The sequence below is a fragment of the Lampetra planeri genome, chromosome 30 (genome assembly GCF_965212315.1).
Source record: "Lampetra planeri chromosome 30, kcLamPlan1.2.h2, whole genome shotgun sequence".
Taxonomy (NCBI): Eukaryota; Metazoa; Chordata; class Hyperoartia; order Petromyzontiformes; family Petromyzontidae; genus Lampetra; species Lampetra planeri.
Genome location: NC_136136.1, coordinates 3,324,379 through 3,341,962, shown reverse-complemented (window position 1 = coordinate 3,341,962; position 17,584 = coordinate 3,324,379). Strand labels below are relative to the sequence as shown.

The 17,584-nt window shown below is 50.3% G+C and overlaps 1 protein-coding gene across 1 annotated transcript; it reads left to right on the top strand.

Moving 5' to 3' along the window:
* The first annotated feature begins 8,147 nt into the window (after window positions 1–8,147).
* On the top strand, window positions 8,148–13,570 carry LOC144728735 (uncharacterized). The gene is made up of 3 exons (XM_078608341.1): window positions 8,148–8,199; window positions 9,620–9,808; window positions 13,223–13,570. Exons 1-3 carry the CDS (start codon window positions 8,148–8,150, stop codon window positions 13,357–13,359), a joined length of 378 nt encoding a protein of 125 aa, XP_078464467.1. The 3' UTR covers window positions 13,360–13,570.
* Window positions 13,571–17,584: the final 4,014 nt, after the last annotated feature.

The window sequence follows — 17,584 nt, the reverse complement described above, 5'->3', positions numbered from 1 at the left end:
TGTGCGAGAGACGTGTTGCCAATGTCACAATGACGCTACAACTCTGACGCGTCACGTTCGCGGATCGCACTGCCGTCCTACACCATGACCACTCCACTGCTTAGATGATGAAGGCAGTTGTGTTAACCATAATCATGGTATTTACCATGATATTGACCATGATCACTACTTCTTAGATGATGGAGGCAGTGGAGTTAACCATGATCATGGTATTAACCATGATATTGACCATGATCACTACTACTTAGATGATGAAGGCAGTGGCTTTAACCATGACCACGCTATTAACCATGATATTGACTGATCACTCCACTGCTTAGATGATGAAGGCAGTTGTGTTAACCATGATCATGGTATTAACCATGATATTGACCATCATCACTACTACTTAGATGATGAAGGCAGTGGCTTTAACCATGATCATGGTATTAACCATGATATTGACCATGATCACTACTACTTAGATGATGAAGGCAGTGGCTTTAACCATGATCATGGTATTAACCATGATATTGACCATGATCACTGCTGCTTAGATGATGAAGGCAGTGGCTTTAACCATGATCATGGTATTAGCCATGATATTGACCATGATAACTACTACTTAGATGATGAAGGCAGTGGCTTTAACCATGATCATGGTATTGGCCATGATATTGACCATGATCACTGCTGCTTAGATGATGAAGGCAGTGGTATTAACCATGATCATGGTATTAACCATGATCATGGTATTAACCGCGATTGCTCCGATGCTTAGATGAAGGCAGTGGTATTGACGACATCTGGCGGGTGATTACGGTATTCGTCATTAGCACTGCCTACAACAGCCACGATCGACACTGCTGGATGAAGACCTTCCTGTGCCACCGCCATTCATCACGGGCCCACGTGGCAACGTTCCACCTTGCTCCCGCTGATGGCTTGATTAATCGCTGCATCCCAAGGTGGACGCCCTCTCTGCTGCGCGTCTTCTCTCCTTTGGGAGCCACTCTTTGCGAGTGCCGACCACACCGCAGCTTTTCCCAGAGGAAAGTAGGCGCCAGTGATAGGCTGACGCTTTTGGGCAATGGTCCGTCGGAGCAGAATGACGATTGCTCTGAAGTCACGGCCCAAAAACATCCCAGTGTGTCTTCTTGGTTCTTTCGGTAAAGTCACGTAGAAGGGAAATAATACAATAATAAAAATAAAATAATTCTCACGACGTTTCGGCCACAACGCAAGCAGCCGTCCTCAGGTGAAGAACAGGTCTGTCGGAAAGACAGCGTCTGAATGGGCACCACCAGGCTTGGCAGCGTATATTTAAGCTGGGTTGGAGGGGGGAAGGGGCGCCTTGACAAAGGAATTTGCATATTATGTTTTATTTTTATTATTTTATTATTTCCCTTCTACGTGACTTTACCGAAAGATCCAAGAATATGAATCCCTGCAGCCACGAAAGCTTTAAATCGAAATCCCAGTGTGTATTGCTTTCTGCTACATGCTTGAGACGAACGGCAGATTGGCAACCAAAGGGGAGAACAGCGTGGAGATGGAGTGATGATAATTGTTTGGAGTATGTTCAGGAGCTGGATGATGACAATGGCTTCGTTATTATGTTGATGAAAGTCGCGCTGTTGAGGATTTTCTTGGTGCTTTTCGTGTGTGCTTATTGTACTACCGCCAACGCAGCCCCTACAGCTTTTCAATCGTTAGCTCCGGTCATTCTACTGCTGGATGAAGCCTTACCCAAGCCATTGCCATTTCTCGTGCCATCAAATTAACTTAATTTCGTAATAGGGTTCTGTAAGTTCTTCATGACTTGGTAAATGGAGTGCACGAAAGAGATGAGATTAGTTAATTAACACGTGCACGTGTTTTTATTGCTATTGCCCGTTACAATTTCGTTTTCTTGTAACTGCAGAAGGGTAGTCTCGATCCCTGAGGCTCGTTCCTCATCATTCACCATCTCGCACGTGGCTTAAACGCATCCAAATGGCCTCCGCTGAGCGACAAACGCGCGCATCGTTCGAAAAATAGAATCCTTTTAAATGCTTGTCTCACCCCGTTAGCCGCCGGCAGCTAACGATCCCACCCACATCTTTGTTTTAATGATGCAGAGCAGATTGCGCGTGTGTTCCCTCGCCAGCGCAGAAGGCTCCCGAGATTGACAGCTTCTTTTAGGGCGCGTATTTAAACCCGCGTCATGAATCATTGAACAAAACGCCGACGAGCGGGGCGCGTTGCCCGTTCCGCCACGTAGTTGATATGTACCAAGACCGCTTCCCCGTCACCAGCCACCCTCTCTCGTTTGTGCCGGGTGATGTACGCCTTGCAATTATCGGTCATGTCACCGCCGGAAGGCGAGCATCGCCGGTTTTTGACGGCAGACGACACGGAACAGATATATTAGAATTAATTTACTGGAGAGCCACACTTGAGCCGTAAGACTTTTTTCACGAGGGTCCTGCATGGCGTTTTTTTTTCTTCTTTTAAGATGTTTTTTGTTTAACTCTCCAGCCAATTAATGAGGTTCTCGTACGCGCGGGAGAAACCCCACGCCTTTCGCGAGGGGACAACGCTCTATCCCCGTACGGATGGACACGCGGCGATTAGCACACTTGCTGTACAGCCGCCACCTGGCAGCCGGAGTTATTGCACCACGATGCCTACGGGAAGGGAGTTTAGCAACGTTTGTGTGACCCACCAACCCTCGCTGCCTTCCACAGTGCTGGATTGCAGGTCACGTGCACAGCCAACACCCGTTGTCATCGGGGAATTGTGAATTGTCGTTTAATTCCGAGGGTGAGTGTAGACCTCCATATGAAGGCTGCAAAGTTCATGCAAAATATTTATTTTGGGTGGCACGCGAAAAACCTCCGCTCGTTATTTTCAAGGTCGCGCCTCCGGGGCTGCGATTAACGTGCCTCGTCAACTGAAGCCACGGCGAGTGTAACGAAAACCCCTCGATATTGGCTGCGTTATTCAACGGAGTCGAGAGATGCACATTTGCAGGGACGAGAGGGAGAGTCCCCGGCGACCTGTAAACGTGAACGGATGACAACGAGCTGCTGTTGACTTTTACACCCCGAAGTGACAAATCGAGAGGAGGGCGTGATCCCAGGACGCACGCAACTCACAACTCTTCCACATGCGCACACGTGTTCAAGAGCTATTTGGCTGCTCTAAATGTACGCGTGAGCAGCCACTCCGTTGAGCTGTCTTTGATGGGCAGATCGCTTCTGAATAAGAAAAGAGCTATGTAGCCCAATGTGTGCATAACCTGGTAAAATAAAAATACAAAAACATTTAAGTGGCAGCCTAATATTTATACATACATGTTCAGTATGGCCATGTATCGTGTGTGTCTGTGTTTAGTATAAGTATGTCTCTGTGTGCGGTATATGTGTTTGTGTGGGGAGTATTTGATGTACGTGTGGTCTTAACATGCTTGTAATATACGTATATGTCCTTGTATGTATGTATGTAATATAAGTGTGTACGTGTGTGTTGATAAATAAAAAAATTTATGGAAATACTTTTCTATAATTTATTTTCGCGTTTAAAGCAATATTTTTAATTATTATTTCAACGTGAATTTCGTAACGAAGAGAACATTTTAAGTTGCTCATATTATAAACCGCTGCTGCAACGCCACGGTCTGATTTGTGCTGCTTCGGGGCGGCTGTGGAGACGTCCTCCGAGTGAGAGATTTCCCTTCGCTCATTGCGATCAGCTTCTAGCGTTCTACCCACGCCGTTTGAAACCCACCCGAAGACAGATCGCCAATTTCCCGGACGGGTGGCAACCTCCCAGTGTTCGCCAACAGCACTTGCCCCAACGACGGCGCGTAAGGCTATACGGGGCACCTTTGTCTTTCTCCCCCCTCGCTCTTGCCGCATTGCAACACGAATCGCGTGCGGTAGGTGTCGCATGACGAACTGACTGCGATCTCTCCCTCCTTTGCTCTCATTCGTAGCGGCGTTTGCAGACAGAGAGAGAGGTCCCACGGCGTCCTCTCCGTCAGAGTGAAGCATAGGCCACCGTTGCTGCACCAACCTCTCGCCTGTCCGTGCCTGTGGTCTTCTGTCTGCCTGTCCCCTCTCTTCTGTCTGTCCGCCTGCCTGTCTGTCTGTCTGTCCTCTCTGCCTCTCTGTCCCGGGCGTGCAAAACCACAAGCAGAGGCCATGGACATGGAGCGTAAGTTTCGTGAGAGAACATCGGCTGCGCCTTACCCACCTCACTCACCGGCCGACAGACACCGCCTGCTCTTACCGGCGCTGCAAGGCTGTTGGGGGGTTAGAGGAATGCCCCATGCATTGGCTTGGCAATGTCGCGTTGTATTTGTTTTGTGTTATTTGTGTTCTCATCGTCGTCGTCGTCATCTTTATTTGTTTTTATTCGTGTGCATCGCAATGCTGCATCTCGCTTTCTCGCAAGCAAGATACAAATCGTCCAAACGATGGCAGGGCGTTGTCCGATTGTGGTTGGATTTTCATTCGAATTCCTTGGACTTTCACCCCCCCCCCAAACATGCTTCGCTTTCTCGCTCCTGCAGGGGGAGGAAGGTGATTATCTTCGCTCGAATTCATCTGGAAGCTGTAATTGGCGTGCAAATGGAAACGGCGATTTTTTTTTTTGACAAAAGATGAAGATTTGCAAATATTTTAAAATGCATACTGTATACAATCGCTGTAAGGACCCCCCCCCCCCCCATATGTCGTGTTGCATTGGTCTCAGTTGCACGCAATTGCGCAGTGCAGGGCAGGGATTTAAGTAATTGCTGTGCACAAGAAAAGCACATGTACAGCTCTTTTGTCAATCCACTGCTGGATGGGAGCTGTGCTGGCTCTTGGAGAGGCGTTATTTAGCCATATTTCACCACGATGGTCAGTGCGGGTTGCCGAAGGCCGGTAGCATCGATGTGGGGGCATCTTAGTACCATGAATTCGTTTTGTTGCACTGCCCACCACCACAATGTTGCCCTGCGGTGTGGCTGCTCTATATGTCCACGTGATAAGCCACTTCGTTGAGCTGTCGTTTGTGGATTTCCACGCGATAAGCCACTTTGTTGAGTTGTCATTTGTGGCCAGGTCGCTTCTGAAAAAGAAGCTCATAGCTCAGTCGTCTTTATCTGGTAAAGCCCACTGATCTATATTTCATCGTGATTTCCTTACCTCTCCTATACTGTGCACTCCTATCGTGTTTTTTTTGTATTGTTTGTTGTAACTTTCTGACCCGCCCCTACTGGACATCTGATAAAAAGAGCTTCATAGCTCATCGGATTTCTCCTCCAGTATAAATAAAGATTTGATTCCGTTTGTGCATGGTGGTCGCTCAGAATTCCCCCAGACTTATTTGCCTTCACAGATCTGACGAGCTGGGTTGCATTGCAGACGATTTGGTGGGAGAGTTACAGGGCAGTGTAGTTGGTGATATCAGAGACGGAAGCCAATACTGGGTTCCCTTGATAATGACAAGCGTGGATGTATTCGCCTATTATTGGTGACTGCGGGTATGAAACGTATGAGTCTCCAGTTTAACACGTAGGCTTTCGCGACCAATATTATTCATAATAAAGGTTTTTGGGTTAGATCGCGTAAGTAGAAATGTGTCGTAACCCTCCACCACCCGAAACAGCCAGTAAGGTTTGTCACGTAAACAATGCGCCCATTAGTTCCTACTTCAGCCGACCGTTGTGTTGGAGAGTAAATCCACAACATTTATAATTCGAACCCAAAAACCTTTACTACGAGTATGAGTCTCCATTGAGATGGGCGTATTCGGATGGTATACCAGGGGGCGGCAGTTGAAAGGATGGCCAAATGTCACACCTCCCCCTCCTGTGTCCAGCCAGGAGTATAATGAGCTATTAGCTATGAGTCCGGATGCAGCATTGAGATGCTCACGGATAACAACAATACTAATCATCGGCCTCTGTGGAGGAGGCTCCCGCAGGATCCTCCTAGGCAATTGAGTACAACCTCCTAGGCAATTGAATACAACCACGGTCGATCTGTGGTGGGGTAAAGTGTGGGCACTGCCACCTCTTCCAAGATTTCTGACCAGCGTGGAGGAGTAGGCCGAAATAGCCTCCGGAGGGGCTCGCGAGAGCTGCCTCGTGTGGACGCCCTACCACCATCAGTGGTGTGAGCAAGACGTTGCAGGGCTGCGCCTGTATCTTTTTATACACATTTTAAATGTGGGTTATGTCGTACGTTTGGCCCAACCCTTGTTTGACCATGACTTAGCAACCCAATTGGAATGACGAAACTCAAGTATAGTATTTTTTTTTAATCTCCGTAATGTTGTGACTACACTTATTAGAATCCTGCTACAGTATAAGCACGGCATGCACGAGGCTGTTGGAGGATAGGTGTGGGTTAACGTGCCAATTATTGGGTCTTTGATGAAATACCCATGCCAAAGGTCACATCTGGAAAATGTCTTTAAATAAGACGACCGTGGTAGTCAATTAATTGGGTGAAGGCAATATATATTCCAAAACACTAATGAGCTATTTGTCAATTCAACAGCAAATGAACTAGATTTTAGTATGCAAAGTAATATTTGCACGGTTGTGTATGTGTGCTGCGTGCATAATAGTGTCTCCCTAACTATAAATGTTAGCATCATTTAGAAGCCTGTGTATGTAGTGGATGTGTATTCCTTGAATTGAAATTGACAGAGTTCCCACCAATGAGCTCTTCCGCCATTTGAGGTTGCGTTGACTGGGTCATGTAGCCCGCATGCCCGGCCACCGCATGCCCGGCCACCGCGTGCCCAGCCACCGCATGCCCAGCCACCGCATGCCCCAGCCACCGCATGCCTAGCCACCGCATGCCCCAGCCACCGCATGCCCAGCCACCGCATGCCCAGCCACCGCATGCCCGGCCACCGCATGCCCGGCCACCGCCTGCCCGGCCACCGCATGCCCGGCCACCGCATGCCCAGCCACCGCATGCCCAGCCACCGCCTGCCCGGCCACCGCATGCCCAGCCACCGCATGCCCCAGCCACCGCATGCCTAGCCACCGCATGCCCCAGCCACCGCATGCCCAGCCACCGCATGCCCGGCCACCGCATGCCCGGCCACCGCATGCCCGGCCACCGCCTGCCCGGCCACCGCATGCCCGGCCACCGCATGCCCGGCCACCGCATGCCCAGCCACCGCCTGCCCGGCCACCGCATGCCCGGCCACCGCCTGCCCGGCCACCGCATGCCCGGCCACCGCATGCCCAGCTACCGCATGCCCAGCCACCGCATGCCCAGCCACCGCATGCCCAGCCACCGCATGGCCCAGCCACCGCATGCCCCAGCCACCGCATGCCAGGCCACCGCATGCCCCAGCCACCGCATGCCCCAGCCACCGCATGCCCCAGCCACCGCATGCCCCAGCCACCGCATGCCCCAGCCACCGCATGCCCGGCCACCGCCTGCCCGGCCACCGCATGCCCAGCCACCGCATGCCCGGCCACCGCCTGCCCGGCCACCGCATGCCCCAGCCACCGCATGCCAGGCCACCGCATGCCCGGCCGCAGCCTGCCCGGCCACCGCATGCCCAGCCACCGCATGCCCGGCCACCGCCTGCCCGGCCACCGCATGCCCCAGCCACCGCATGCCCCAGCCACCGCATGCCCGGCCACCGCATGCCCAGCCACCGCATGCCCGGCCACCGCATGCCCGGCCACCGCATGCCCCAGCCACCGCATGCCCGGCCACCGCATGCCCGGCCACCGCATGCCCGGCCACCGCCTGCCCGGCCACCGCGTGCCCAGCCACCGCGTGCCCGGCCACCGCATGCCCGGCCACCGCATGCCCGGCCACCGCATGCCCGGCCACCGCATGCCCGGCCACCGCATGCCCAGCCACCGCATGCCCAGCCACCGCATGCCCAGCCACCGCATGCCCAGCCACCGCATGCCCAGCCACCGCATGTTCTGTTGACTCAGGAGGATTTTGAGCTGAGTGGACTGGTACTGGCAGTCTCAAGATCGGCCTCTATGGAGGAGGCTTTAGGAATGATGCTACTGGGCAGTTGGAGACAGTTGCCCTCAAACAACAAAGGAGGATGGAGCAGAAACGCTCACAACAACGAGCGGACTGCCGGGCGGCTATAACGTAAATGCGGTGGCGTGGTGGAGAGCACAGGTGGTGCATGTGCCCGTCATGGGTCTGTCCCAGAGGCGGATCTATAAACTTCCCAAGGGGGTTGGTACGGGTACGTGATCCTGAATGGCATGGTATTAAAACAAGGCCCTACATAAAAACAGACTGCCAGCAAGTCTGACACTTGAAGTTGCCTCCGAGTGCACCTAGTCTGGTACATGCATTGTGGTGACACCACCATCATTTAGTCGAGGATTGTGGATATTGTCAGGGTTGCCATGGTGGCAAGATGTTAACTCCCTCGCCTGGTATGCAAGAGGGCACGGGTTCGATCCTGACCCTGATGCCTGTATATTTGGAGTTGGTCTGTTCTCCCCGTGGTCGCATTGATTTTCTCCGGGTCCTCCGTTTTTCCCCCTCCACATTAGAAACACATGCATTTATAGTATTTGGCTGCTGTACATTTCCGCGTGATAACCACTTCGTTGGGCTATCATTTGTGGCCAGGTCGCTTCCAACAAAATAGCTATTTGTTCTCTGTGGACCTTACTTAGTAAATAAAATGAAAATTAATTTATCGTTTTTGGAAGCCCCAGCAAAACGCCAGGTGAGGGCCCCTCTGAGCCTCCCTCGGCACCTTCTGAAGCCGCCATTGAGGCCTAGGTGGAATTATTCTCTGCAGGCCTGGTTGTTGTTGTTGATGGATTCATTATTCCAGAGAAGAGCCCTTCTAAAACTGCTCAGCCACACCGTCACTCCGAGCTGAACATCTGTTTTGGGTGGTACCTGCAGGTGGCCCACTTTACTAATTGTCAAGTTTCTCACGCGGGCTGTTAGATGGAGTGGTGAAGGGAGTCCTTTTATACTTCTCTGCATATCATTACATATTTAAATTCACGATGTTTGTTTTCCTACACTTATTGAACAACAACAAAAACGGCACAAAATGTTTGCGTTGTAATTAAACGTTAATTAAAAAAGACAATTTCACTCAACAAGCATTGGGTAAATTTTCCCAAGCCATTAAAAACACCTCTCCCTTTTCAATGGTTGTAAATTGACTCATAATTGCAGTCGACAAATTGCCAGTGATTAAAAGTGAAAGTACATCAAATGCAATTCCAGGTGCGCACGCAACGCAAGTTTACGTTTCACGTGCTCCTGCGCCTTCCATTCGCATGTTCACAGAGGTTACTCAACATTCCCTTTCATTCAATAAATTATAACTCCATCGAGTAGACCTGTACACGTATGGGTTCATTAGGCGCGATTGCATTCAGCGCTGTATACAGGTCATCATCATACTCGGCCAGGATCTATCCACTCATGGATCAGGGCTTTTTCAAGCCGTCGCCGCCTTAGCACAAATGCAAACATCCATCTGGTCACTTCATCCCCTGCTAAGGACGATACGCTCACACTCGGCTGAATCCCGAATTAAAACACCAGCACTCTGCCCTCTGACCTCGGACTCACATACGCCAGCGCACACGGTGACACCGCGAACTCCGCGAATTCTCCTGTGCTTGCAGTGACGCCTCAAGCCATCGTGCTGCTGTCCGTGTCCAGCGGGGTCCTCCTGCTCCTCATCCTTCTCGTGCTGTTCCTCGACAAGAGGCTGTGCTTCTCCTCCGTGGGCGGCCCGCCCTGCCTCAAGGATCGCGAGCCACGTGCGCAGAAGCGACTGCTGTCCCAGGCGGGTGGGGACGGACACAGCCTGGGTGAGGCTCGGCCGCTGACTCGCTCCCTGGCTCAGCTGCTAACTCACTCCCTGGCTCGGCCACTGACTCGCTGACTCACTCGCTGGCTCGGCTGCTGACTCGCTGACTCACTCCCTGGCTCGGCCACTGACTCGCTGACTCACTCCCTGGCTCGGCCGCTGACTCGCTAACGCACTCCCTGGCTCGGCCGCTGACTCGCTGACTCACTCCCTGGCTCGGCTGCTGACTCGCTGACTCACTCCCTGGCTCGGCTGCTGACTCGCTAATTGACTCCCTGGCTCGGCCGCTGACTCGCTGACTCACTCCCTGGCTCGGCTGCTGACTCGCTAACTCACTCCCTGGCTCGGCCGCTGACTCGCTGACTCACTCCCTGGCTCGGCCACTGACTTGCTAACTCACTTGCTGGCTCGGCTGCTAACTCACTCCCTGGCTCGGCTGCTGACTCGCTGACTCACTCCCTGGCTCGGACGCTGACTCGCTGACTCACTCCCTGGCTCGGCTGCTGACTCACTAACTCACTCACTGGCTCGGCCGCTGACTCGCTGACTCACTCCCTGGCTCGGCCGCTGACTCGCTGACTCACTCCCTGGCTCGGCCGCTGACTCCCTGACTCACTCCCTGGCTCGGCTGCTGACTCGCTGACTCACTCCCTGGCTCGGCCGCTGACTCGCTAACTCACTCCCTGGCTCGGCCGCTGACTCGCTGACTCACTCCCTGGCTCGGTCGCTGACTCGCTGACTCACTCCCTGGCTCGGCTGCTGACTCGCTGACTCACTCCCTGGCTCGGCCGCTGACTCGCTAACTCACTCCCTGGCTCGGCTGCTGACTCGCTGACTCACTCCCTGGCTCGGCTGCTGACTCGCTGACTCACTCCCTGGCTCGGCCGCTGACTCGCTAACTCACTCCCTGGCTCGGCTGCTGACTCGCTGACTCGCTCCCTGGCTCGGCCGCTGACTCGCTGACTCACTCCCTGGCTCGGCCACTGACTCGCTGACTCACTCCCTGGCTCGGCTGCTGACTCGCTCCCTGGCTCAGTCACTGGGTCCCTTGCTCACTCACTCGATGGCACGTTCTTTGGCTCGGTTGCTGACCCGCTCAGATGCTTGTTCGGCCCTAGTCGATATCTTGCCTTCTGATTGGCTTGCTCATTCGCTCATTCACTCACTTGCTCATCCGTCCGCTTGCTCGCTACCTTCCATAGTCACTGGATATCTTGCTCGCTTCTTCTCTCGTTCACTCGTGCTCTCACTCGCTCGCACGCGATTGCATCCATTGACATCGTGAGTCAGGGCTCTGTTGCGTTGACGTGTTGTGCCCCGTGTGTCTCTCGGGCTGTAAGCCGCTCGAGCGAGCACTGCCGTAAGGACGCATGGCCACGCTCTATTTGTCAGCTCTGCAGAGGTGGGCAGTTGTAGTGCCAGAGACCTGTGTGTTGCTGATGCCCACCTGCATTTTCGGTCATTTTCCCAACATTTGTATTTATTCATAATAGAGGTTTTTTTGGGGGGGTTTAGATCGCGTAAATATATAAATGTGTCGTTAAACCCGCCACCACCCATATTTACGCGATCTAACCCAAAAAAACATGTATTTATGGCTGATATTGATCGCGAAAGCCTACGCGTTAAACATTTTTACTGACCTTTGACCTGCTCAGTCACAATGCATGCCTACCTTGTAACGCAGCGCCTCGGGAGTAGGATTGGCGGATCATGGTGGAATTTCCAGTCCTAGCGAGAGCCGCCATCGCTTGCTGCCTCACATCGTGCCACATTTACGCATTTTGGGCAATCTTCACGTTGGCAGATACTCCACAAATGTCTGTACCTCTGCCTTTCAATGGCTGTCTCTCCCCTGTGCATTTTCTATCCGTGACACTCTTGTGTGTCTCTCCATGTATGTCTTTCCCCGAGTGTCTCAGACTCGGTCCGTCTCTCCACGTCTCTCCACCTCTCTGTGTACGTTTCTATTTGTGTCTGTCTCCATATCTGTCTCCAGGACCATCTCCCATCTTGCATTGTGTGGGAAGGAGTGGGGAGGGGGTGGGCACCACTTAACATTGAGGGGGGCATCCATATACACACCCTCGTTGTCAAACTCAACGAGTTGGGTGAGGCTGTAAGAACAGACCTTGAAGGTCAGATATGTTGACTTGAAGGTCAGGTCTAGTCTCAACGACCTTCATTTTATCCTCTGGCTATGACTGTCTCTCTCAAAAAAAAATGCCCACTGTTCTACACAGTGGCTTGAAATGCAGTCGTATGTAGACGCGATATAAATCCAGGCGGCACTGCTTCGCCACTGCATGACGACCTCTACCACTTGAGCGTTGAGTGCATCCCCAGCCCACCACAGCCATCCCAGCCACAGCCAAGAAGCTGCCTCTGAGTCAGGGGCCACGCAAGAGGCTACCGCTGCTCATCAGAGAGAAACTTGGGCACCGGTGTTCAAAATCTCCGGGTCCTCTGGTTTTCCCCTCCACATTTAGACGCATGCATTGGGATTATTTAGATTATTTTCGTGCTATAAATGCCCGAATGATGGGCCACTTTGTTAAGCGATCATTTGTGGCCAGGTCGCTTTTGAAAAATAAGTTAATGCCTCGGTGGGCTTTTGCTGGTAGGATACGGATAGTGTAGTTGTATTTGTATGTGTTTGGGTGACTTGTTTTCCTTTCTGTACTTTGCACGACTATCATGTTTTTGTACTGTTGCCGTAACGTTCCTACCCGCCCCGACTGGACGAATGTGAAAACGAGTATTATAGCTCATCGGATTCCTCCGGCATAAATACACATTCTGATTCTGATCTATCAGACACGGAGTCAATTACAATCACGAAAGCAATGTTAACTCAAACAATTACAATCACGTTCTGATTTGCAATTCATTCCGATTGACACAATTGTAATTGACCCCAGGTCTGGTATCTGGGTATCCCAGAGATGGCCGGGGTGACTCAGAGGTTAGAGGTCAGAGCGTTCAGCTGGCACAGCTGAAATCCCGGGTTTGAATCCAGGATTTAGCCGACGCCGATTGGACCAAGTAATCAAGTGTCATCAGTTGATGGTCTGTTTAATCCAAGTCACCGATGACTGCAGACAAAAATTGACATTTGGTTCTCTACTTCACTTGCCTACATTCCAGTTCTGAGAGTTTACAACACCGGTTTTGTTAATCATTCGACAACCAATACTCTCAAGCGGCATGGTGGGTGGGAAAGCGTTTCTCTCTGCTGAATGAACCAGAAGTCACTTCAAAGGATCTCGGAAACAGTTCTGTGATATCAGCTTCCGTGGATCATTCTCGAACATGAAGGGTTTCACTTCCACGAGAGAGGCTCCAGACGGGTTCTTCGATAGCAATATCGGGATAATGCTGAGCGTCTGTCTCCCTCCACCCACTGTCACTTCAGTCTCTACCCAGGCAGATTCTTCAGACAGCGAGACTGAGGGCGCTGGCGCATCGAGCACTGCTGCCATTGGTCCTGGAGTGAGCGAGGAGGACAAAGACTTGGAGAGCGAGAAGCCGGCTAGACCCAATGCCTTGTAGCGCCGTGAGCGGAGCGCGTGTCTGCAGCCTGGGGGGAGGTGTGTGCGCTGCGGGTAGGGGGGCTGGTGTTTGCGGTGCGGTGCACTTTTGATTAATTTCGCTTCTTTTGAAGCACTGCGGAGTCCCGGTTTATCCATGGGGGCGACTCGTACAGGTTTGCGGGAGATAGTCGTGCCAGAAGCGGCGTGTCGTTCGTAAAAAAAAAAAGGAATACAAATCGTGCACATGCACGGGTTTGGTATCGCTGTCCGACGTGCGTTCGTACTCGGAAGGATTTCATTAGCAGTCGGCGGGTAACTGTCGGGGGAAAAAACGCAATTGCATATTTGCTATCATATCCCTCTTTTGCTCTGAATTGTGTCTGATAGACTTGGACAACTACGTTAATTTGGCGGGTCGTCAATTGGCTAAGTCCCGAATAGCAACTTTACATTAAAGTTGGCTCAATAGATCGTCTTTCCCCCCCCCCATCACCCCTGCAGATAGGGAAAATACGGTCAGAAAAAATGGGGTGGAGCGAGCGCAGAAGGAACTGGGAAATACAATTACGTTGACTCCAGGCTCCATCCCCTGTGTACTCCATGCCGTACCACGTGTTCAGTGAGGTTCGCTGCAACGCATGGCATGGAGCGCTCACGAGTGGAATCTGGAGTCAGTACCGAGGACAGCGCGTGGATTGTAGAAGGTCTGTACGTATGTATCATGTTGAACCTCTTGCGCACCGTACGTGGCCAAACGTGGTAATCGGAGGTGCGGGAAATATCCTACTGGTAAATATCCTACTGGTAAATATCCTACCGGTACGTGGCATGCACTGCACGACACCTCGCATTGTGTGGTATTTAATTGGAGACATTGTGTACTGAGAATAGGTTTACCCCTTTAATCTGGCAACAAAACGGGTGTTAAGATGTTTAAACACCAAACTGAAACCTTTTACAAGGAATTATGTCTGCATTAACCACAATACTTGTGGTCAGAATGCAAACAAAAAAAACATACATGCATATATGCATTGTCTTTGAAACTGATTGGTCCACACCAGAGACAGCTTTCTTTTGAGCTTCGTCTCAAACGGTGTTAGACCAGAAGACTCCAAAAGGCGTAGAAAAAAGAGGGAAAACCTATTCTCATATTTTGGTACTGGCAAAGGAGGTCCCATGATCTATGGTGAACTGTTACGTACGCTCGTGGGCAGATTGTCAGTGCCGTGGTGAGGCCACGGCAATCCGTTGCACGTTTTGAATTCCACGCCCGTGCAGGTAGGGGGGCAACTATGGGATCTGCATGGCAGCGTTATATGATGCATAGGGGCCTCATTAGGCTACATGGAAGTCCTGAAGCAACAGATGAAAAAAAAACTGCGTTATTATATTATACTCGCTGGGCTAATAATAATTCAATCTGGAGATTCTGAATCGGATATTACTGAAGAGTCAAATCGTAATTAATGGGTATCGACTAGATGAAGATTAAACGTTACCCTCGTAAGTGCTGTGCATTTGGGCGTGTTAAATAAAAAGTAATGTAAATAAATTACCAATTAAAACTTACCTGCGGTCTTCCATGGACCAAGCCCGATGATTAACGCATTTCTGGCTATCGTATCAACAGAGCAGCATAACGTTGCACGATCCACTCCCCTTTGAGGAAGTCCGAGACCCATGTGGCCGGCATGAAAGCAAGGCGCACGCTATAATTTAATTGTGATTATTGTTACCGTTAAATATTTGTTTTTATCATGGATAATACTGAGACTGTCTTCCTCTACACCCAATACGCGGTGCAACTAATATAATATATGTAGTTAACATATTATTGTATACGGGGTTAAAAACATCCGTAGCTATTTCAGTAAAAGTGAGTCGGGAGAAAGGAGGGGGGGGGGGGCCACAGTGGCATCTTGCATAGCCCCCCCCCCATCCCTGTTGAAATTGGGAGTCGTGCCCCCTGCGTGCAGGTCCATGCGCTGCATAGTAGGGCCCACGCTTATCTTCATCCGTGTTTTCTCTCATCTACGGGCGGACGGCCAGACGCAAAATACCACGGAATAAACGAGCTTCCGCTGTACTGGACTGCTAAATGGTCACAATACCAACATGGGGCAATGTTGCATTGGCAGGCTGTAAGGGTGCAAGTCATACATCTGCTGCTGCACAAATGGCGCATGCAGTCAAAACGCTCTTGTGAATGATGCGGTTAGCTAAAAGTATGCAGCCTTGCATTGTGACTCTTTTATGATGTTAACATGTTGCAACATCACCTGTTTGTCCACCTGCTGCATTTTCACCCCATGCAGGCACGTAAGTTGCTACTTTATTCCTACGACTCGCAATTACCTGGGGTAACGCGCGTGATGGGAGGGATAATCATTATACTTTCATTTTATTTAGCGTCATTCATGCCAACAGTATCCAAAACAAATTGCAGACAATGCAATAGCTTATGTAAATTAGGATATGCACTTTATTTATTGTTTATCTCCATAGAGGGGGTTAAGATGTGGAGTTCGCCCACTGACGCTATCGTTTCTCTGTGCAATTGGTTGCCGGCTGCATGTAGCTGTCGTTGTTTTTGTGCCGATTTCTATTCTTCATCACCGAACTCTGCTTTCTCTTTGTCGTTTTGGTGGCCCAGCGTCACGCTCGCAAACGAGAACTCAGACAGACTACCCTGGTCTCTTTCAGTTCTCGCCTTGTTAAACAAATACATTTGAAAGCTAAGACTGTAGTAGTAAGAGGCGTGGACGGGAGGTTAGCATGATATTTTATTAACATTTTTCTCCCTTTACTCACAAGCACGTTTGACCAAGAAGCGAGGAAATCTACACAGAAATTATCAAGACTGGTCCAGGAGATCCCACAAGGCTGATGGATCAAACCCCTATTTTATTCGCATGCAATGAGGCAGACCACATTCAGTAGATGTATTTATTTTATTAGCTATTAAACGAGCCTGACATCAGGTCAGAAAAACGCTTAAAATGTCTCATTCTCGAAACTTGTTCTATCGTCGTCGTAAGCCACGTAAATATATGCTAAGACACCTCGGCACGATTAGTCGGAAAATTTAAGGTGCAGGGCATTCATTTAAATTTAACTTTGAAAGTAAAAAAAATTTGGAACGTTTTAAACCGGAGAATTGAGTTAACTTTGAAAATTGACGAGATCTTAAATGGCTCTGTCCGTTCTGAATAATTTAGTTGGATTTCCGTGGCTATTTTAAGGAATCCACTGCACGCCCAGTGGCAGTGCCATGCGTAAGCAAAACAAACACGTGCTTTGGGCCTTAAGGAGCTCAAGGGCGCCTGGTTTCATTAAAACAATCATAGTGCATCAACCATCGGCTCAAATTCAAATCCTACCAAGCACAACAAGCCAATTTATATGAGAAGTCCGATTAATCTCATCTCGAGCTTGTCTGCATCTCTCTTACCTCACTGCATGTTACATTTTTGTCTCATATAACTGCGTCTACATTTTGAGGGATTTCTAAATTTTAAAGCGAGGCAACCCAAAATTTAGATTTTCTGCTTAGAACCCCAAATGGGCCAGCAGCACCACTAGGCACAGCGATGGTGCATCCATCAGAATCAGAACATGTATTTATACTGGAGGAATCCGATGAGCTATGAAGCTCTTTTTCACACATGTCCAGTCGTGGGTCACTACGAGCAGCTTGAAGATGTGCTGGCAATGTAACTGTTTTGGAATTAAATGCCGGTCATAGGGAAGAAAACACTAACCTTCTATAGTGTATCCATTAGCTAATATTAAAATCAAACATGACAACAAAGTTTAGTCACATTAGTTGTATTATTTTGTACGTAAAATTGAGATGTTTCATTTTCAGCTGTGGGATTGTGGTAATTTCTCCACTGCCGCTTTGAGCCTACATAGGCACGGAACCCATGAAGGGTAAGAGAGTGTAGAGTGGGGAATCATGTATACAACTCTAATTTCCAATCCGAGCCATGAATAGCATATTCCAGACGCAGGGTCTGCACCTGCGTGTGCGAATTAGCATTTGCAATTCATGTATGTTGAACTTCTTTTGCACCGTACGTAGCCAACCGTGCTAATCGGAGGTGCGGGGGAAGGACAACAAACTAAACACAAAAAGCAGTTCGAAAGAAATGCGCTTTCAATGCAGAAATGGGTTTTTAATCGAATAAACCTAGCCTGAGAGTACACCTAGCTTGGCACAAGCGTTGTGACGACCTCAC

Excerpts from the sequence above, each read along its gene's own strand:
- LOC144728735 (XM_078608341.1), top strand. The coding sequence starts at position 8,148 with ATGGGTCTGTCCCAGAGGCGGATCTATAAACTTCCCAAGGGGGTTGGT. Across the intron at positions 8,200-9,619 it reads TCCCAAGGGGGTTGGTACGG|TGACGCCTCAAGCCATCGTG; the intron begins GTACGTGATCCT and ends CTGTGCTTGCAG. Across the intron at positions 9,809-13,222 it reads TGGGGACGGACACAGCCTGG|TCTCTACCCAGGCAGATTCT; the intron begins GTGAGGCTCGGC and ends CTGTCACTTCAG.